This window comes from Amaranthus tricolor, chromosome 4 (assembly GCF_026212465.1).
Source record: "Amaranthus tricolor cultivar Red isolate AtriRed21 chromosome 4, ASM2621246v1, whole genome shotgun sequence".
Classification (NCBI taxonomy): domain Eukaryota; kingdom Viridiplantae; phylum Streptophyta; class Magnoliopsida; order Caryophyllales; family Amaranthaceae; genus Amaranthus; species Amaranthus tricolor.
Window position 1 is genome coordinate 23142108 of NC_080050.1, and position 22720 is coordinate 23164827.

Consider the following 22720-nt stretch of genomic DNA (forward strand, 5'->3'; position numbering starts at 1 on the left):
ATAGGTCTGGGGTTTTCACGCTTAGTTTTGGAAAAAGTTTGAATAATCGTTTATTCAATCAATTTTTTTTTTTTCGCTTACCTTTTTCAAAAATTCCCTTTACTTAAAGAGTTCAAATTTCATTTTGTCAGGCCCACTTTTGCTACTATAATTTTTAAATTTTTTGATTTACTAATTAGATTTTCTAATGTGGTTTGCAATTTAGATAAGTGTTTTAGTTGATAATTTGGTTTAAAAGATCAAATCAAATTAATTCAATTTGATTTGAATTGCAATCAAATATAACAAACTAAACTTTCACTAGTTACATACCATTTTTGTACTAATAAAACTTTTAAAACGTAAAAATATGAATAATTATATTTAAATCCAATTAGTTTAAATACAAAATTTTTAAGACCCTTTGAAATCAAGTCCGAATTGTCTGAATGAACCGTAATCTGATCAAACTCGACCCAAACGAAACTGATGACCATCTCTAACAGCCAACATCTACCATCAAATCAAAAATGAATAAGGAATCCCCAATGTTTCAACTCAACGAGAAGAGAAACTAAAAAAAATTGTACTTATTTTTTAATTTCAAGTTGACACATTGACTTGTATATCAAATTCGAATATGAAAAAGCTCAAAAGAATGTTACAGGATGTCCAAATTGAGTCTCCATATCCAGGAGTGCGAAGATCGGAAATAAAACAATAATAATACAGCATAAATTTATTTGGAGGAGAACTAAACTACTAGCTTTCAACATTACGGTTTAAGCATTCCCCATGTAGAACCACCAATGACAACTACAAAACAATAACATGACCAATCCTTCAAGAAGAGCCACTTTGAATGCTAAGCAAACCTTCTCAGTTCTCACTGCCTTTAGAAAAAAATTACATCTCCAACAGTGGTGTTGAAAACAAATATAACGAAGAGGTGAATCTCTTCTAATCGGCTCTTGATTGGCCAGCACGGGAAGAAAGGATGATACCAACAATGAGACCATATAGAGCCAAAGCTTCAGCGAAAATGAGGATAAGGATCATTCCGACGAATAGCTTGGGTTGTTGGGCATTGGCTCTGGGGAAAGAAAAAGTCCATCAGAGCATGTAGGCAAAATAGTGCAATAAGAGAAGCTAATGTTTTTAGATGAGGAAGTTTTAGCGTAACAAAACTAGTAAACACAAACATCTTATAAATATCACAAGTTGCAATGGAAGGATTTATGTGATGAGATGTATTATAATAATATGGTAACATTGAAATTGAACAAAATGAAGCACGAAGCTCCATGCTCTCAAGTGTACAGGAAAAAAAAAATAGAGTAATAGAGAGCAAAAGACAGATACATTTCTTTCAACACATCAATGAGTTTGCACAGGGAAAAAAATGAGGAGTATACAAAGAATAAAACAGAAAAGTAATAAAGCGATTTCAACCCAGTCTCCCTGATATTGCTCAAGGAATAAAATGAGGAGAGAATACTAAATATCAAAACATATACTAAAAAACACCAAATACAAGTAAATTACATCTAAGGGAAGACGACGGCCATACCAGTCATGACAACATGAACTAACAATATAAATATCAGATGATACCAACCAAGAAAAGCAATGCAATGTAACTACGCCATATGCATTAACTCTTTGCTTCAACTTAACTACCTCATCCAATAAAGAAGAAGAAGAAAAAGGAAGAATGGAATACATCCTGCAAAAAGTACTAGAGCTCACTGCTTGAATGAGCCAAGAAAATAGGGGACTTTGGAAAGCCATAGTAACAGTGTGGTAGTGTAGCAAGGAACCTAAGAACATAAGCTCACCACGTAAAAAGTAATTTCTTATTGGAGTTGATTTTCAACCAGATTTAAAGCTAGAAAACAAAAGCAAATCCTATCAATTAACTTAAAGAAATGCTTCATATGTTTCGGACATGTTTCAGATATGTTGTAAGATTACAAAAGCACTGCAAGATTCAAAGTTGCTCGTACGGGTTAGGAACTTATACAATGTCCTCTTAGCAATGAACTTCTATTCCAGCTCTAAGCACTAATACATGCCAAGAAAGTACAAAATATACTTCCTCCTTTAGTCAAACACCGGCAAAAAATCAAAAGATAAAAATCCTATTTCCCAACCTGCTCTTTCAAATTTTACATGACTAACTACCAACCACAAAATACTCAAGTAACTAAAAGAAGAATGCAAACACTAGTACAAAGCAAGAGCTCAATTAATCATAGTACAGACCCATAGAGCAAATTAATTAACAATTATTCATGTTTGCAAGGGTTATTCCTCCTTAGGTTCCCAAAAAGATGATGAGGGACAAGGAATAGTTAAAATAGTCAGGACTCAAAAAGAAAAAGAATCTTAAAATCCAGGTTAGAATGGTTTAAATCCCTCGTCATTTTAGAAGCAAGAGTCAACAGCCATTTTCCCATCAGGTTACTAGAAGATCAGAACACAAGAAGAGAACACGAGACTTCCAAAGACTCGGCTAAGATTTTTCTTCAAAAGGTTCTTTTGGGGGGTTAGGGGGTATAAATAAGTCCAATTACTTCCAAAAGCAATATTAAAATCAGACAACATTAGAATTGGGCTATCCAAGTAACATTAACAAACCCATGGACAATTATCCTAGTCTAGTTATTGACATGCATGTTAGTACAATATGAGATCAATATCATAATTCCACTATATGATTTAAAGAGAAGTCAAGATAAACTTTTCAGCAATATTATAAAATGAGTGATGACCAATTCCTTGCCAGTGTTATGCCTTGAACCCCTTGCAAAGACCAGATCAAAGACTTTCCATGACAAATTCCACACATATACATTGAATTACTCCTATAACTTATGATAGGGAGTTGCAGCAACAAATGGAACACACCAATCAATAAAACAATGATAGGATGTTTAACAATGATAATGAATACCCACAGTACAAAATACCGAGCAACAACACACTACGATGATGTTTAACAATAATAACACATGAACATAAAGATCCTGTTGGTAAATACACCCTATTTTTATCAAAAATTAGAGGGAAAAGTGGCATTTTTGAGAACTTTCGTAAGTGCCATCTTTTCAACTAGATCAATAGACGACATCCTTAAGAGTAGATGACTCAAGGCACAACCAAAAGATCAATAGCAGCTGACAAAACCAGCAATTTCAAAAAAATCTTCGCCGGCAAATCTCGCAAATTCAGCAACAGAAATCACACAAACCCTTATAGCCATAACCAGTTTTATAATTTAATTAGTTGAATGAAGGCAATAGAAAAGAGAAGGTGAGATACATACCTAACACCAGCATCACCAACGATACCGATAGCCATACCAGCAGATAACCCAGCTAGACCACAAGCAAGACCAGAAGAGAGATGAGCGTAACCATCAAAAAGGTAATAAGATTTAGCCTTAGGGTTAATGCCAGTACTGATGATCACAGCAATAATCAATCCATAAATACCCAGAACTCCAGCCATAACAACTGGAACAATAGATTTCATCACCAATTCTGGTCTCATCACTCCCATCGACGCAACCCCTACTCCACTCTTGGCCGTTCCATATGCAGCTCCCATACCTACAATCAAATATACAATTTCAGATCATCAAATCAGCCTAGATCTAAAAATTTTTAGATTCTAATCGAACTAGAAACAGAGGAACAATTGAAAGAGAAAAGCCTAGGGTTTGATGACGAACAAGAGAAGACGAGAGCGGCAGCAGCCCCGAGGAAGCCGAAGAAAGGAGCAGTTTCATCGCCATTAAAGACCGCTGTAGACATGATTGATATAGCAGATAAATATGATCAGATCTTAGATGCAACAATGGCGATATCAAATTTTGGATTGTATCTGCGGGGGAGGATAGAGCGAATTATTTAGAGAGAAGTAAGAAAATACGTGATACTAGTATTGTAGATGAGATCTGTGACAAAGTATTGTTTTTATGTGGGGAAGGAAATTTCGTTTTAGAATTGAACGGGGGACCAACAAGTGCTTGCAAATCCGATTCAAAGTAGTATATTTGGTTTTTGTTGCTTTTTGTATTTTTGGTTGAAACATGAAGTAATTAGCAAGATATTTAAATTAGTATGTCTTGTATAAGATTTTCTGAAGATAAATTTAAAATAAAAGTTCATAAGTTAAAAGCTTTTATTACTAGATTATTTAATTTAAATATGATGTGATCCTCTCATGTAGAAATTTGTGTATTTAAATTGTTCTAGGATCATGATCCTAGTAATTCTAAATGATTTTAGTTAGCGTTTGAGTGTTTATTCGGGTTATTGAGTTGATTTCAGATTAAATGTTTTGCGATGGTTAAAAATCGAGTCTTGTGTCTACATTGATTTTTATATAATTTAAAGCTCATTTTGAAGTCGGGTTAAGTCGGATTTGGTTACAGGTCAGGTAAATATCGGGTCGTCAGATCTATTTTGCACAGCTCTACGATTTTAGAACTAAAAATTAATTTGAAAATTTAAAATTTAATTTTGAATTTCTAAATTATGAATTTCAAATTTAAATTCTGTTTGAAAAATCTTAGAATTTTCAATTTTATATTTACAAATTCTAACATTGTTTGCTATGAATAATAAATTGTATCAAAGATAATGATTAAAATCTTTTTTGGTATAATATAGTCTCTACTATTGAATTCAAACAAATCTAAATTATCTATAAAAAATTAAAAAATATCAAAGGTACTACTCAAGAATTAAGATATAGTAGCATCTAATCAAAATTTTCATTTCCAGGTGATCCCTTTAGTATATTAAGTTCCTCTATCCTTCAAAAACTGTTTTACTCCTTTAAAATTTTATGTCAATCTAGTCCGATAACCTTTGAGATAGCATCATCACCTCTTAGAATTGGTAACCTACAATAGTACCTTTTTTCACTGGGTACGTAACATGTGTCTTCCAATACATATTGAGCCATTGAGACAATCGTTAGGTCAAGGTCTTATTGCTTTAGGCAAAAGCCTTCAAGTTCTTAAAAAAATTTGCTAAGGTGGTGTGTGTTTTTAAGAAACGCGAGTATTAGCTTTTTAAAAGATTTAGAAAAATTATCTTAAATAATTAAACTTTTTATTGATTTTCCTACAATAATCCCAACTTTTATTACCATGAATAATCCCGATTTTAAGGTCACTTAACCAAGGACATCGTTGCCTAAATAGTGATCGATTTTTGCAGGTTAATTGATACAGAAAAAAAAATCAAAAATATTAAAAATTTAAAGGCAAAATCAAAAAATAGACTTATGTGATTTCTAATTTTAATTTTTATAAATTTTTCATTTTTTATAATTTAATTTACTTTTTAAATTTTTATGCAAAATGACTTGTTGTATATGTTAGAGGTTAACTTAGTGCATTCTTAACAAACACCCCATATAATTGGAATTATTAATGTTTAATCAAAACTTGTGATTATTGTAGGGAAATCAGTATATTGTTGGATTATTCTGGGTAATTTTTCCTTAAGATTTTTACACAACGTAGCATCATACTTGTCTATTTATGTTTTTAGTAACATTAATCAATAAGCAAAAAACATTTAAGTAACCGTTAAGTCCATTTTAAGTTCATTTTTAAATTTCCAAGAGCTGCTCTTCAAACTAGTGTTCCTCACTCCTTAACATTCTCTTTCATGAACTCGTCTTTCCCTTCATTGTAACCTTAAATTCCACGAAGGCATCAAACCAATCTTCCTTACACCCTCTTTTTTCTGCAATTGAGGTAATCTTTGATAAATGGGTTTTTTTGAGTTTTGCTTAGGGTGAAAAATTAGGGTTTATTGTGTTAATCGTTATTTTTTGAAACTTTGAATTTGTTTCACTTAGTAGTTTATTGTTGAAATTAGGGCTTAAGTGTATTATGGTTAATGTTTGCATGGTTAACGGGTTGTCTCCAGAATTGGAAACCCTAATTTTTGTCAAACACTCTTCATAATTATTATAGCATTTAAGTGTATGGATGTCTTCAATCTCCACATCCATAGCTTTGATAGGACTACAAATTGTAGTTCTTTATATGCTAAAGATGGAGATCAAAAATGGTGAATGAAGATACTAACAATGGTAGATTTCAATTTGGAGAAGATGAAGTTTTCGCTAATATAGTGATATGCTTCGAATTTAAGGCCTCCCTCCCACCCTTAGTAAGGGTAAAAAGGTAATTCCTTAAGATTTAATGGAAATCTGTAAAAATTAGATTAATAAGGCCATATCAATTGATAAATGCATAAACATGCTGTTACTGCGTGAAAAAGTCTTTAAAAGAAGCTATCACCCGCATTTCCTTAAAACACTTTGCTACCACATATAATTTCCCTAAATGACATCTCTTTCCCTCATTAGTAACTACTAGAAAAACATCCAACGAGAGTAGGTGCCTCCATATATTCTTCTTCATACACTAATTCTTTACAATATATTTAGATAGGAGGAAATCGAGGGAAACGAAGGGGTAAGGAAATGAAGAGATTACACTTTACTCATTTGGATATCAATAGAAAAAAAGAAGGAAAATGGAAGGAAGGGGATTAGAAGCAAAAACTCCTTCATAGGAAAGATTAGGAAGAAAACATAATACTTTTCCCTCCCTTTTCTTTCCCTACCTTCCTTTCTCTCTCTCTTTTCCTCCCTTTCATTTCCTTCCAAAAATACTATTCAGTCATACTGTGAGTAGTTTATGAAGAAAAAGTTTAGGACGACCTCCTAGGCAAAAATTTCATTATGGGTTATTCAGAACAATTTACTTTGAGCGAGTGAGTAAACTTCACCATTTTCATGAGAAGTTGTAGATGTCGATGATTACTTTAAGAATTTTGAAAAAAAAAAGCTAAGTTGGGCCAGAAAGATGAAGATTCAAAGGCTTTTCAGATAGAAAGGGCAGGATTTTCAAGAGTTATAGAAGTCTTTTAAGTATGAACAAAGGGGATAATTATAGATTCAAGAAATATTATACGACGCACTTAGAAAAATGCAACCGTCATTTTTTCAAAAATTCAAACTCACATTATTGTGCGCATTTAATAAAAATGCGGCTGAGTGAGAGTAATGATGAAAGGAAGCTCCTGACACACGCCCACAAATGTGCAATTACTATTTGATAAAGGGGTGCAACTTACACTAAGATATGAGGGTAAAATTCATGATGAACGACCATATAGATAGATTTAATGTCCTAGCAGTTACTCCCATCAGGAGAAAAACATGTTAGCCAAGGTTGATTTTGGTATTTGTGCCAAAGGAAAAGGTGAAAATAACTGTTCCAAATAATAATTTTCATTGTGGTCAAAATGGATTTTCCCATCATTAGGTTTTTAAGTGCTCCCAAATGAAAAAGGTATTATAAATACATTGACACCCTTTTGAAAGAGGCACCTTACATCTTATTATTCAAGAGAATTGATGCTACTTACTCTCAATCATTTGAGAGTTGGGCATTTACTCCTACTTGCATTTATTAAAATAGTACTTGATAATAAAGACAAACCCCACAAACATCATAAATCTTTAAGCTCTGGAACATACTAAGCTTCGTGCTAGCCTTAATTGCTTCGATTTAGGGATGGTCATGGATCCCAACTAGACTTGGATCTAGACCCATTATTTTTTGTGCACCTATACTCGAACCCGGACCCTTAGGGTCTAAAAACTTTGAATCCGAATCAAGCCCATCATGTTGAATAGGTTTTGGATCCTAACTGGATTGTAATATAACTATTCATGCTTGAACAGAATAAATTCAGAATTAGTTTTGGATTGTGTAATAAGTTTGGTGTAGAGCGAATTTGGTGGGTTTATAATGGGTCAAGAGAGAATGAGCCTTAAATGAGTCTATAGAGAAAGCCTAAATTAGATCGGGATAATAAGATTTGGAGTCAGACTTTTTTTTTTTACTCGAATTCATTATATCTCAAAAAATTGAACTTAGTCTCTAAAATTAAAGGTGTTTTCAATAAGATATTAAAACTATGATCATTCCAAGTTCAGTCCTAAGAACACTTGTGTATCACCTCTATTAGCAATTGGTTGTCTTGATATCCTTGTATGCAAATAGAACCATGCTATCTATTAAAACAATATAGTTGAATGCACCACGTGTCACCATGAAAAAATTGAAGTACATATTTTCTGCCTAAATCATTTTGTTGTAATCAAGGAACATAATTTTTTATGCGTTTTTTGTATCTTAACAGTTAATTGCGGAAATAATAGTATTTGTTGTTTTATGATAAATAACTTTGACCTAATTTTGGAATATGCTATTTTAAGAGAATATTTTTAAATGATTTTAGCTACAAAATATTGTTATTATATTGAAATTTGAATGAAAAATTTATTTATTTTAGACTTGATAACTTGGCATATATATGCGAAAAAAATTGTTATTATTATATTTGGAAAATTTTTTTTTAAATCAGTTAACTTAGCCAATATATTCAAAAAAAAAGTGGATATTAGACTTTGGTAAAACAGAATTTTCTTACATAAAACTAAGCATATACTTTCTTCGTTTCATAATACTTGCTACTGAGTATGTGGAAAAATATCACTATCAGTAGCAAGTATTATGAAACAGAAAAAGTATATTCTGCCGTGATCTACACAAATATCATCGTCAAATTAGAACAGTAGAAGTATGACGTGACTCATATCAGTGTGCAACACTTTTCTTTCCTTTTAATTTTGTTGTTTAAAGTAGCAATGAAAATCTATTTATATACTTATACTACATTTAAAAAGAATTATTTATACTACACTAACTACTAAAGCCGAAATCAGAGTACAACATGATAAGTACATTTGATTATTTCCAGCCTAAATTCAATTATGGTTATTGTATATACAAATGTACTTTTTTTGAAACAATTTGTTTATTTGTTGATGTAAGCACAATCATCTCATTTATATAACAATAATATCAATTTGCGTACTTCAGCAATAATTATGTCAATTTTATTAGTACTGTTATATGCAGATTACTCCGGAAATATTATTGTAATAGAAAAGAATATAATTAAGTTAAAAAGCCGTCCTATATAAGTTAGAGAAAATTGTCAACAATAAATCAATCGTTGTTTGATTTACTAATAATAAACTGACTTACTATTTATTTTTAAACAAATTCACCTATTAAATATATTTGATAAATAATTTACGATGAAACTTAAACTTGTGTATATGAAATCCGAATATGAAAATAACTCAAAAGAATGTTGGAAATCTAATAATAGGTTACATGGTTGTTCAAACTGAATCTCCATATCCAGGAGCGCATAGATATGAAATCAAACAATAATATAGCAGCATCATTTTATTTGGAGGAGACACTAAACTGTAACTCTACAAACTGGTAGAAGCATTCCCCATGTAGAAGAACCACCAATCACAACTACAAAACAATAAGAAGATCAAATCCTTCAAGAGCAACTTTGGATGTCAATCAAACCTTCTCACTGCCTTGACAACAAAATAATACATCTCCGCAGGGGCGTTGAAAACAAATACAGATCAAGATGTGAAACTTTTTTAGTCGGCTCTTGATTGACCAGCACGGGAAGAGAGGATGATACCAACAATGAGTCCATATAAAGCCAAAGCTTCAGCGAAAATGAGGATTAGGATCATTCCAACGAAAAGCTTGGGTTGTTGGGCATTGGCTCTAGGGAAAGAAAAGTTCGTGAGAACAAGTAGGCAAAATAGTAAAAGAAGGAGCCATATGCTATTAATGAAGGAATTACAGCATAACAAAAATAGTAAACACAAACATCTGGTAAATGTAACCAATACAAAGGAAAGGAGTACGGTTCCATTATACTTGCAACATAAGGTTTTTGGTATTGTTCATCATTCAAGCTTATTGTATGTTAATGTTGTGGCTGATGTACAAGGAAAAATAAAGTCAAGTAGGAACTTGTTTGAGTTGTCTAATCACATAATTTTTAATATTAACTTTTTATAACTTTTAGTTATGTGTAACTCAAGATACAAATAATCAAAAAACGCATTAGATTGCATAAAAAGTGAAATGTTGAAAGTATAATAGAATATAGAAAGTATTATAATATGATTACATGAAAGAATTGAAGAAAATGATGCATGGAACTCCATACTCTTTACCTTTTAAGTAAAGAGGAAAAGATGGATAGAATTCTTTCCACACATCAATGACCTCACATTATGGAATGGAGACGCAGTACACAAGAGAATAGAGAAAGTGGACAGCAAAGAATAAAACAGAAGAGATATAAATGGATAGATTTCTTTCAACACATCAATGACTTTGCATTATGAAACAGAGACGCAAAACACAAGAGAAGAAAGAAAGTGGTCAGCAAAGAATATAACAGAAGAGAAATAAAGCCATCTCAACCCAGTCTCAGCGAAAAAGTCCCCCAATTTTGCACAGGAAAATAAAAAAGGGAGACAACAAATATCAAAACACATACTACGACACTACTAAAAAACACACAATACCTGTAAACTAAAGTGTAAATTGTATCTCATGGAAGAAGAGAGCCATACCAGTCATGGCAACATGAACTAACACTAAATATCAGATGTTAATAAATACCAATCAAGAAAAAGAAATGCATGTAATTAGGGTAATAAAGAACAACGACTGGTAATCCTTCAAATAAGAAAAGTCCAGCCTTCTCTTCTACACAGCGTAATAAGCACGATTAAAAGACATAACTAAAAATTAATTATAACCGAAAAAAGAGTGCAATTACAAAAGAACAAAATATGACAGAACAATCCATGCTAGCAGCAATAGTTTGTAAACGAGCTCAAAAGTCTTCAAGTATTCAAATCAACCCATATGCAACTTATGCAATAATAAAATACCATATTGCATGTTATTCAAATGGGATAAAGGCTTAGGCATTGTCGTCCTAAGTTGGACAAGGCTACATCAAGAAAAAGGCTAATAGAAATTAAGAGGGGTAAGACATACATGATCTTACAACTGCCAGCAAACAAAGACTAGGAACAACAGGAACAAAAGGAAGAACAAAGCAGCCTAAAACCTGATCTTAACACTGAAACATGCTAGAACAAAATAACTTGGACCAAGAGGCCATTTCCATCTTCTGATTCGTAGTAATTGTTGGTTCTTCAAAAGAAAGAATTAAAATAGAAAGAAAAATGCAGATATCATGAATCAAACTAGGCCACAAGACATTTCCTATTTGCATCGCCTTCAATACTTCATCGTGCAAGGTAGAAAGAAAAATGCAGAGAAAAAGGTAATAAAGCTCACATCTGAGACAACCCAAGGATAAAGGTGACCTGAGTAGCCATAGTAACAATGTGGTAGTGAAGCAAGGAACCTCAGATGATAAGCTCACCATGTAACAAGTCATTTGGTTCAGTTGGAGTTGAATTTCCTATCATGTACACAAAGAAGAAAACCCTACCATTGAAATTAAGGAAAACTTTAAATATCTCAGGTAGGTTGCAAGAGTACCAAAGCATCCCTAAATAATAGAAGGTCCACACTTAATCATATCCGTTAGGAACTTATACAATATCCTCTTGGCAAGGAAAATTGACTCCAACACTTCATATAATTACATGCCAACGAGTAAATAGCAGAGTACCTCCCATTTTAGTCAAATAACAAACTAACTAAATTGTAATCATCCTATTACTCCAAATTTGCGTGACAAACTGCCAAGTGCCAAGTGCCAAGTGCCATCCAAAAAGTACCTAAATAATTTAAAGAACGAAAACACAAGTACAAAGCTAGGGGGGTCAAATACTTATAGTATGTCCAACAAAGTAAATTGATCAAGAAAAGATCAATTTTGCATGGTAATTTCTCATAAATTCCCCAACAACAGAATGAGGGACAACTATTAAATAGTCAAAAAAGCATAAGAAACTGTAACATCCATGTTAGAATGGTTTCATTTCCTCATAGTTTTAGAGATTCAAGTTATCAACCCCATGATTACATCATTTTAATCACAGGAAAGTAAACAACAAATTTTCAGCATATTATGACTGGTCATTCCTTGTCAATATTATGCCTAGAACACCTAGCAGAGACCAAATCAAACACTTGTGGTGACAAATTTTACACATATACATTGAATTACTCCTATAACTTATGATAGATAAATGTAAGTGTTAACAGCAATAGATGAAACATGTCAATCAACAAACACACCGAGAAGATGTCTAACAATGATGGCAAATACCCAACTAGAAAGCCAGATTGTTAATATTTCTAAAATTGCTAAATTAATAAAGCTTCATAAAGGAGAATACTAGTAATGCCACTAGAGCTCAGACCTTCTGAATCCATAGATCCTGTCGGTAAATAAAGAATTGGGGAAAAGGTAGCATATTTGGAGCATTTCAAAGATTCAAAAGTAAAACCTGTTTATGAGTGTGCTTGATACATAAAGGAATGAAGCTGTATATTTTGATTCAATAATCACAAATCGAAAACTTATGGTCTATCAAGTTTTTCTTGAACTGATTGAATTCATTTAGGAAATTAGGGTAATAGAAACACTTAGTCAAATGATATAACAACTAGTACAAAACAAGAGCTCAATTAGTCGTAGTACAGACCCACAGAACAAAATTGATCAACAAATATTCATGTTTGCAAGGGTTATTCCTCCTTAGGTGCCCAAATAGATAATGAGGGACAAGGAATAATTTAAATAGTCAGACTCGAAAAGGAAAAAGAATCTTTGCATTCAGGTAGGAATGGTTTTAATCCCTCGTAGTTTTAGAAGCAAGAGGGCCAATTTCCCATCAGGTTACTAGAAGATCAGAACATGGGACTTCCAAAGACTCACTAAGATTTTTCTTCAAAATGTTTTTTTTTTGGGGGGCTAGGGGTCAAGAGAGAGGGAGATAACCACAAACGAATACTAAACAAGACCAATTACTTCCAAAAGCAATAACAAAATCAGACACTATTAGAATTGGGGCATTGGGCTATCGAAGTAACATTCACAAACCCATGGACCAATATCCTGGTCTAGTAATTGACATGCATGTTAATAAAATATGAGATCAATATCATACTTCCACTATTCTACTTAAAGAGAAGTCAAAAATAAACTTTCCAACATTATAATATAATGACTGGTGACCATTTCCTTGACAGTGTTATGCCACGAACCCCTTGCAAAGACCAAATCAAACATTTGCAATGACAAATTCCACACATATACATTGAATTACTGCTATAACTCAAGATAGGGAGTTGCAGCAACAGATGAAACACATTAATCAACAAAAACACTGAGAGGATGTTTAACAATGATAATGAATACCCACAGTAGAAAATACCGAGCAGCAATACTATGATGGTGTTTAACAATGATAGCAAATGAATATACAGATCCTATTGGTAAATAGCATACACATTATATTTCTCAAAGATTTGAGGGAAAAGTGATATATTTGACAAATTTCGTTCCTTACAAAATTTCAACTATAACAATATGACAATATCCTTAAGACTAGATGACTCAAGGCAACCAAAAGATCAATAGCAACAAACAAAACCAACAATTTCAAAAAGAAACTTCGCTAGAAATCTCGCAAATTCAGCAACAGAAATTACACAAACTCTTGCCATAACAAGTATAATAATTTAATTAGTTTAATGAATGCAATGGAAAAGAGAAGATGAGATACATACCTAACACCAGCATCACCAACGATACCGATAGCCATACCAGCAGATAACCCAGCTAGACCACAAGCAAGACCAGAAGAGAGATGAGCGTAACCATCAAAAAGGTAATAAGATTTAGCCTTAGGGTTAATACCAGTACTGATGATCACAGCAATAATCAATCCATAAATACCCAAAACTCCAGCCATAACAACCGGAACAATTGATTTCATCACCAATTCTGGTCTCATCACTCCCATTGACGCAACCCCTACTCCACTCTTGGCCGTTCCATATGCAGCTCCCATACCTATAATCAAATATTCAATTTCCCATCATCAAATTAAACCTAGATCTAAAAATATTTAGACTCTAATCAAACTAAAAACAGAAGAACACTTGAAAAAGAAAGCCTAGGGTTTGATGACGAACAAGAGAAGACGAGAGCGGCAGCAGCCCCGAGGAAGCCGAAGAAAGGAGCAGTTTCATCGCCATTAAAGACTGCAGTAGACATGATTGAATTGCTTGGATCTGAAATAGAGAAGGTACAACAATGGCTTCAATAGGTGGATAATTGGAGTTGATTTGTTGTTTTGTGTAGAGGTGAGGAGAGAGAAAGAGAAAAAGAGAGATATTAAGAGTGAGGAAACGTGAGTATCATAAATCAACAATTATCGGGACGTTCTAGATGCAATGGTTGACACTTACGACAATGAAAATTGTAGTTGAGCTATGTGTGTTATTTAATAGACACTAAACACGAGATTATTTTTAATTGAGTTGGTTTAAAAATAAATTCGATCCTTAAATATTGTCACTTTTTTATTTTATTGTCATCCCATTGGAATTATTAATTTGTCTCTAAATTTTAAAAAATTACGAATTTGCCACTAGATTTAAAATTTTTTATTTATACTCTAACCTCACTAAATAACTCCTTTACCGCACTTAAAAAACAAAATTACAACATAAAATTTTTGGAGCAAAAGCTAAGAAATTCAATCCGCAAACAAATAATCGAGGTAATTTTTATTTGAATCGTATTATTTTAATTAAAAAAAAGGAATAAAAATTTGGCTGAGTCGCACGAAATCCGCGACACGACTGCGGGTCATTTTCGTGCGACTAACCCGCGGTCGTGTCGCAGATTAGCCAAAAAAATTTTTTTCTTTTTTTAATTAAAATTAATTATTATTAATCTTATTTATATTATTATTATTATTATTATTATTATTATTATTATTATTATTATTATTATTATTATTATTATTGTTATTATTATTATTATTATTATTATTATTGTTATTATTGTTATTATTATTATTGTGATTGTTATTATTATTATTATTAAATTTTTTTTTATTATTATATTTAATTTTTTTTAAATATAATAATAATAATAATAATAATAATAATAATAATAATAATAATTATTATTATTATTATTATTATTATTATTATTATTATTATTATTATTATTGTTATTATTATTATTATTATTATTATTATTATTATTATTATTATTATTATTATTATTATTATTATTACTATTATTATTATTATTATTATTATTATTATTGTGATTATTATTATTATTATTAAAAAAATTTATTCTTTTAAATATTATTTTTATTATTTTTTTGGTGATGGTTTTATTGTTATTGTTAGTAAATTTTTCTTTAATTTTATTTTTAAATATTGTTTTTGTTACTAGTGTTACGATTATTATTATTGTTTTTGTTATTATTGTTATGATCATTATTTTTGTTAATATTATTATTATTATTATTATTATTATTATTATTATTATTATTATTATTGTTGTTGTTAATTTAGAAAATTAATTACAATAATATTAATCATAAATATTTTGTTAAATTATATTTGTTGATAATGATTAGTTAAATATTGTTGTTGCTAATTTATATATGTTGATAATGAGTAGTTTAATATGTTAATTAATTATTGTCTTTTGTTCATGTGGTTAATTTAACGTAATGTTTGATGATTTTTATTTATTAATAATAGTTAATTTAATTATCAAAAATTGTAGTAAATGGCCGATACTCATGGGAAAGGAAAGGGTTTGTTTAGAAACTTGTTGAGTAGGAATTGTTCTAGGCCTACCCTGCTCAGAGGGGACCCTCATGAGAGGGGGGTAACGGGTCCTGTTAGGAGGGCTAGGCAGAAAGAAGCTAGCAAACACAGTGAGGCCCAACGGTCGACTACGCTGCAGCAAGTGCGTACTCGTTTTGATAATCAGGCTAGCAGCCTCCAGAGTAGTTGGGGGGTTTCTAGTGATGATGATAATGCTGATGATGTTGAGTACCAAGGTGTTGTTCTTCGTCCAGTGGACTGGACTGTTGTCCCGGGGCCCGATGGAAAATTTGCACGTGCCCGCCCTAGTTCTTCAGGCGCATCTGAGCGTGCCGGACATAGTCAAGTTGATAATGAGCCGAAACGTGGGAGCAGGTGCTCACAGTTCGCTAGAACGGACTGGTTGGTCACATCGCCCCAGCCCGGAGGGCCCACAGATACGCGTCTGATACCCAGCTATGGCGGGCACATAGCTAAAGTTATTTTTGACGGCTCTGAGCGTACACCTCCGATTCTGGAGTGCCGTAGTAGAAAGAAGCTGTTGGAGGCTCATCGGACTGCGGGATATGACTGATGCGCTTTACGATGTTCTACCTGCCACTCCCCTCGGCCGGCTATCGTACCTTATGCACCAGCGCATCGACTGTGGTTTGATATCGGCTTTCGTGGAGTGGTGGCAGCCGGATACGAACATCTTCCACATGCCATGGGGGGAGATGACGATTATGTTGCACGACGTGCAACGCATATTGGGCAAAGGTATTGAAGGTTCACTACCGGCTGAACCTTCTGAGGGGGAGTGGTAGGTCGGTCTTGTTGGTCTGTTTGGGGAGGCCATGGTCGAGCTATGACGGAAAGGGACATTCAAGGCAGGTTGCATCAACGTTACTGAAGTTATGCAGTTGTGCCATCGGTCCTAAGCTATGGAGACCTAGTCGACAGCCTACTACATGGCTATTGTCGACTCTACCCTGCTGGCGGATAAGACCAGAACCGGCATGTGACCTCACCCGATACTTACCGTCAACGTCGATCAGGATGAGATCGCATGGGGTGCGGTGACGCTTGCCATATGTATCACCAACTAGGAATGGCATCTTGGGCTGGTTGCAAGACCATTGCTGGTTTCCTGACATTGCTCTAGACATGGATTTGCAAGTACTTTCCCGCCTTCCGCCCTCATCCTCGCTAAGCAGATGTGCCTAATAAGACTAGGGCGGAGATTTGGTCCACACCCAAGCCAGGTCGTGAGATCAACAGACTGAGGGACTGCAGGAGTATACTGGACTGCATGACGAAGACTCAGGTACTGTACATCACATCACACTTTGTTATTCATGTTATTTTAATTTTCAATTATTTCTATATGTTAACTTTGCTTGTATGCAGGTGGAATGGACTCCGTACATGACTTCTCCAAGGGCATTGCTAAATGAGCACCCACGCACCACCTACATCAGGGGTATCACTTGCTTTGATATCGTCGAGGTGTATTTGCCGGAGAGGACAGTGCGACAGGTCGGCTTTGTGCAGGATATTCCCCCCCTCCTATGAGACCAGCCCAAGCTGTACGACCGGAACACGGTACCTATTCCATGACCTTTGCTTCTCCGCCTATGTACACAGAGGCATAGAGTAGGTTCCCTTATAGTGCCCGCCTTGGTGATCAGGCACTTCATCGGGCATCCGTTCCATCAGAGGTTGATCCTAATTATGTTGACTGGTTCAAAGTGTGCTCCCACCCTTACATCCTCCCGGCAAAGGATCGAGTGCCATTTTTGGTCCAGCTGAAAGTAGATCGGAATACGTAAGTTTTTTGAATTTATTTGTTTTCTATTATGTCTTTGTGTTATTTAGATGTTGTTTAATATCTTGTTCACACCCCTTTTCCCTTTTTTTTACAGTTTCTAAATGAATGGCCGAGTCGAGTCGCTCCAGTGGTGAGATTGCCTCCTGTTGCGGAAATGACCCCCCGAGAAAGACATGCTTTAGATGTATACCTTGGTGCTGTAAAAGATTTATTTGCCGAATGACAGACTTTTAAGGGGCATGACCCTTCATAGACTGTAGTTAAACTAATTTACATTAAAGCTTTTATTTATTTACGTCAATGCCTTTATATTTAATTCATGTTTACATCAATGCTTTTATTAATTTACATCATTACTATACATATTGAATTCCATCTACAAACTGAATCACATCTACATGTATAGTTAAACTAAATAATGATGCACACAATAGTATAACTATGGACTATTTACAAATTAAATTTCATCTACATTTTTACAGTTAAACTAAATAATGATTTACACATTGTGTTACAATATGGACTATCTAAATTTACAGCATTTTCAGCGTTGTTATTACGTTGTGGTGGTTGTGGCCCGTATAGTCTATTCCAAAGCAAAATCCTACTACTAAAATATGTTTCTATATGTCTGGAAAAATTGTCAACTTCTTCTCTCCATGATTGATGGACTGGCGGCAGTGGAGAAGACTCATCGTTCATTAATAGTTGAACAAAATGATTTCTATTCACCCAACATATATGTATAACTTTATTTACACTATGCACGCCCGCTGCTTTCCTTAACAGAAGAACCAAACAATTGTACATCGGATTACCGTCAGCAGAACCATAATAAGCAATGCCCATGTTAAGAAATGTTGCTGTAGAGTACAATGTCGTCGGTGCTTCCATCCAGTGATTAAACGGTGCAGGTCCATTGCTGTGTGAACTAATTCTGAATATAGCATTGTCTAACGCTTCCTCCGATAGGTACACATTTACGTATGGCTTTCTGTTCATTTGCATTTCCATGCACATTGCACGTCTTAAAAGAGGCCATGCCTCCTGGCCTCCCAACTCTGTGACGGCAATAGCTCCAAAACCACAGTTACCATCACCTACAACATCAATCCACTCAAACAAGTAAGGAGGGAGAATGTGCGGGATGTGATTGGGCCATGAAAACAGTGAAAAATCATGACCTCCTGGATCATCTGCAATTATTGAGAACAAAGTTAGTAAGATTAAGCTGTAACAAACTAATTTAAATAACAAAAAGGAAATTCATGTACCAAATAAGTTGAAACTAAACTTAATTCCAACTGAGGATTGTGTTTCTCGACCACTAGATCTACCACTGGATCTCCCGCGGGATGAAGATCTAGACCCTAGACCACAAGAAGATGATCTACTATGTTCAAATGCACTTTTATTTCTTCTAAGTGTTTTGCTTGTGGTTGGTTTTCCCTTTCTAGGTGGACTTGCGTAAGGATCAGGTATATCGGCTCCATTGGGGTGTAATTCATGTTCAAGTACCTGAGACAATCGTCGTACAACTGCAGGATCAGCTTTTAAGATTTCATCGACCAACGATTGATAGTACTCTTTGTCATTGGTGTTTGCGTGTCGTACTCCTTGGTTGGTGTCATCTCCTACCTCTGTGTACGTCAAAGTACTCAAGAATGGATGAATGTCATCCAAATACAAAGCACCTTGTGAACCGATCGACAGATATAAATAACAAGCACACGACAATCCATAGGTGCGTTGAAGTACACAACCGCATTTGTTAAATACATAATCACCCAAATCTAACATACGGTTATGCTCAAGCCACAACTTCTCCAAGGCAAAAATAGATACCTGGTGATATAAAGGTCTAAAGAAAGGATGTCGCAATGACCTTGAAACAGAATTCATGATTCATGTAGCGCTTATCGGGTCCTGGCTTGCTGGTTTGTTATCTGTGCGTATGCCCTTTTAAAGAGGGTATCAAATGAGCTATAACCGCTACCAAGATAATACTTGAAAGACGAGTGTTGGCTTTCAACTCTGCTGGTAGTCTGGTTACCGATGTGTAAACAGTCATTCGTCCATGCACACACAAATTTCTCTTTAAGTGGAATCCATGTTCCAGCCAAATATCGAACGATCTTTCTGTTTCTAACCGACCAGGTAGTCTCAATAGATTGCCATCTCTGTTCAAATTCGTCGAGTGTAGAACTTTCAACAAAGGGGTTTCATCTACTTTTCTTGAATACTTGCCCTTGTTGATTTCTTTTCTTGCCAAACAACTTGTCCACCATATTCTCAACATCATTGGCAATATGCCAAATGCATAACAAATGTCGCACATCTACATTAAACACAACATTGAACGTAATTAAGACATATTCAATGAAGAGAAAGACAATAATTAATCAACAAAACTTTTTTACCTGGGAAGACATCACGAATAGCTGCAGATAAGCCCTCATCTCGATCAGTGACGATGACGCTAGAAGTCTGAGCTGTGCCTAAACTATCTCTCAATCCTTGTAACACCCACGAATATGACATAACCGCCTCATCTCGCATCAAACAGAACGCAACCAAGAAGTTGTGATTGGTTGGCGTCATTCCTATTACTTCACACAGTGGCCACTTTTGTTTATTTGTTTTGTACGTTGTATCAACACAACATACGGCCACATACGTATCATTTGGATAGAGGTAGGATTTGCAACTAATAATCTTCTCAATCCTCCTTCACTATCCAAGTCTGTCCAGACCACGTAATTAAGCTCTGTGGCCATATAAAGACAATGTTGAAGGGGAGTCCTACCCTCCATCTCTTCTCTCCTTATTGATTGCCTAGCATTATATATTTGATTCATACTAGTAAAAAAGCCAGAAAAATTTTCCCTAATTGAAGTCATGATAAAGGTAGGTTGCATGCCAGTTGCACTAAGCTGTCGTACGTGCTCCCGAATATCTACATTCATCCTATTTGCCCTTACATGACCATCTCTGCACACTAAAAACGGGTGGTTATGTGTACCTTTTTCCCTAGGACAAACCCTAACCGTCCAAGGTCTTTCTCCTGGTTTACGACTACTTGCTACAATCATAAATTTACACCGACATGTTCTACTTTTAGAACCAGGTCGGGCAACATTATCTAGGTTATGCAAATCACCCCTAATATTACCATAGTAGTGACATCTTAAATAAAACTAACTCTAGAACGCCCTTCTTTTTGTTTATAAGACGCACGTGTAAATTGAAAACCAATTGTTATTGCTATCTCATCGGCCCAACTATGTAATTCATCTATGGAATCAAGTTCCCTATCTGTAACAAATCTACCAGAGTAATCTACATTGTCTCCTAAGTTTTCAAAGTCCTGCAAATTTGAAATATGAAATAAACCATACATTAGGTTATTAAAAAATTATACATACAAACATTAATAATAAAAATATTCAATAATAAATAAAAATTATAATTTACTTTAATAATTAATATTAAAATAATAGTAACACAAATTACCATTAATTAAAAATTATAATATACTTCAATAATTAATATTAAAATAATAACAATACAAAAAATAAATTTAGATAATTGTAACAATAATAAAACATATTAATATTAAATAATAAGAAAATAGTAATAACAATATATAATTATAAATTATTTAAATTAATAATAAAAAAATAATAATAATGTTAATAATATAAATTACTTACATTAATAATAATAATAATAATAATAATAATAATAATGATAATAATAATAATAATAATAATAATAATTATTATTATTATTATTATTATTATTATTATTATTATTATTATTATAATTATAAATTACTTACATTTAGAGGTGTTCATTCGGTTGATCGGGTCGGTTTCGGACGGGTGTTATTCAGTTCGGTTGCATTTCGGATCGGTTATTTTTCGGCTGTGTGTTACAACGGGTCACACTCGGGTCGAGTCGGTTAGTCACGGTTCGGTTAGAGATCGGTTATTCAAGCTATCGGGTTAGCATCAGTTCGGTGTCGGTTGAAGTTCTTGTCGAGTGTCAATCGGTCTCGGGTTGTCATCGATTACTAATTGGTTCGGTTTTTTCGGATACAGATCGGGTTCGAACTTTATTTTTCGAGTAATTATCGGTTACGGATAACTATTGATCGGGTCAGTATCGAAATAAGTTAATAGTCAGGTTTTTAATTGATGTATGCTCATTTACTTACAAAAAATAATTACCGATTGTTTTATCAGATATAGCAGATAGAGGTGTCAAACAGATCGGGTTGGGTCATTTTCAGGTTCGGATCATATATAAATGGGTCAATAAACCCTTAACCTGAACCTAACCCATTTAATTAATGGGTCAAAAATTGAAACCCCGACCTGATCTGTAGCAGATCGGATCAACTTGCTAATGACCCATTTAACCTACTTTTTTTTAGGTCATTAAATACATATATTTTAGGTCATTTGACCCATTTAACCTTAATTAAAGGCTTCCTCCAAAAATAAACGTATGCCACTTAATACAGCGAGCACACGGTATTCTTTAGTAAAAGGCGAAAGAATAGTTTGCTTTGTGCTCACGGCGTGACTGCGTAAGTTGGTATGAGATCTGTGGAAGTGATTTAAAAGATTTTTTTTTTAATAGTATCTTTCATAGCCGATGTGGGACAACTTCCTTTGTTATTGAAAGTCATCTTCAGCTGACAAATCCCTTAGCCGATGTGGGACAACTTCCGCTCTTATTGAAAGTCATCTTCAGCTGACAAATCCCTCAATACATGGTAATTGGTATTATCTTAGTTTGACGAAGTATTTGGCAAATGTTGATCCGTCTTAAATTTAATAAATGGGTTAAACAGGTTTTTTTCGGGTTTAAATATTCAACCTGAACCTAACCCATTTAATAAACAAATCAGGTCGGGTTGACCCATTTAATTAATTGGGTCAAAAATCTAAACCTAAACCCACTAATTTCGAGTCGGTTTCAGATCAGGTTATCAGGTTGTGTCAGCTTTATATATATATATATATATATATATATATATATATATATATATATATATATATATATATATATATATATATATATATATATATATATATATATATATATATATATATATATATATATAT

General features: G+C 33.7%; 2 protein-coding genes and 1 non-coding gene across 3 annotated transcripts; all 3 read right to left on the reverse strand.

Moving 5' to 3' along the window:
* Positions 1–600: 600 nt before the first annotated feature.
* On the reverse strand, positions 601–4044 carry LOC130811543 (V-type proton ATPase 16 kDa proteolipid subunit). The gene is made up of 3 exons (XM_057677871.1): positions 3716–4044; positions 3308–3593; positions 601–1072 (listed from the first exon to the last, which is right to left on the reverse strand). The coding sequence occupies exons 1-3, from the start codon at positions 3795–3797 to the stop codon at positions 940–942; spliced, it is 501 nt and encodes a 166-aa protein (XP_057533854.1). The 5' UTR covers positions 3798–4044; the 3' UTR covers positions 601–939.
* A 5167-nt stretch (positions 4045–9211) lies between these two features.
* On the reverse strand, positions 9212–14368 carry LOC130811544 (V-type proton ATPase 16 kDa proteolipid subunit). Its single transcript, XM_057677872.1, has 3 exons — positions 14111–14368; positions 13703–13988; positions 9212–9691 (listed from the first exon to the last, which is right to left on the reverse strand). Exons 1-3 carry the CDS (start codon positions 14190–14192, stop codon positions 9559–9561), a joined length of 501 nt encoding a protein of 166 aa, XP_057533855.1. The 5' UTR covers positions 14193–14368; the 3' UTR covers positions 9212–9558.
* A 7693-nt stretch (positions 14369–22061) lies between these two features.
* On the reverse strand, positions 22062–22177 carry LOC130811950 (U5 spliceosomal RNA). The gene has a single exon (XR_009041562.1). It is a non-coding gene; the product is annotated as a U5 spliceosomal RNA (small nuclear RNA).
* Positions 22178–22720: the final 543 nt, after the last annotated feature.

Bases quoted from the DNA above. Each gene is read 5' to 3' on its own strand.
- LOC130811543 (XM_057677871.1), bottom strand. From the start codon at position 3,797: ATGTCTACAGCGGTCTTTAATGGCGATGAAACTGCTCCTTTCTTCGGC. The intron at 3,594-3,715 runs GTTCGTCATCAA...ATTTGATTGTAG, and splicing joins TGCCGCTCTCGTCTTCTCTT to GTATGGGAGCTGCATATGGA. The intron at 1,073-3,307 runs GTATGTATCTCA...TTCTTTCCCCAG, and splicing joins GTTGGTGATGCTGGTGTTAG to AGCCAATGCCCAACAACCCA.
- LOC130811544 (XM_057677872.1), bottom strand. From the start codon at position 14,192: ATGTCTACTGCAGTCTTTAATGGCGATGAAACTGCTCCTTTCTTCGGC. The intron at 13,989-14,110 runs GTTCGTCATCAA...ATTTGATTATAG, and splicing joins TGCCGCTCTCGTCTTCTCTT to GTATGGGAGCTGCATATGGA. The intron at 9,692-13,702 runs GTATGTATCTCA...TTCTTTCCCTAG, and splicing joins GTTGGTGATGCTGGTGTTAG to AGCCAATGCCCAACAACCCA.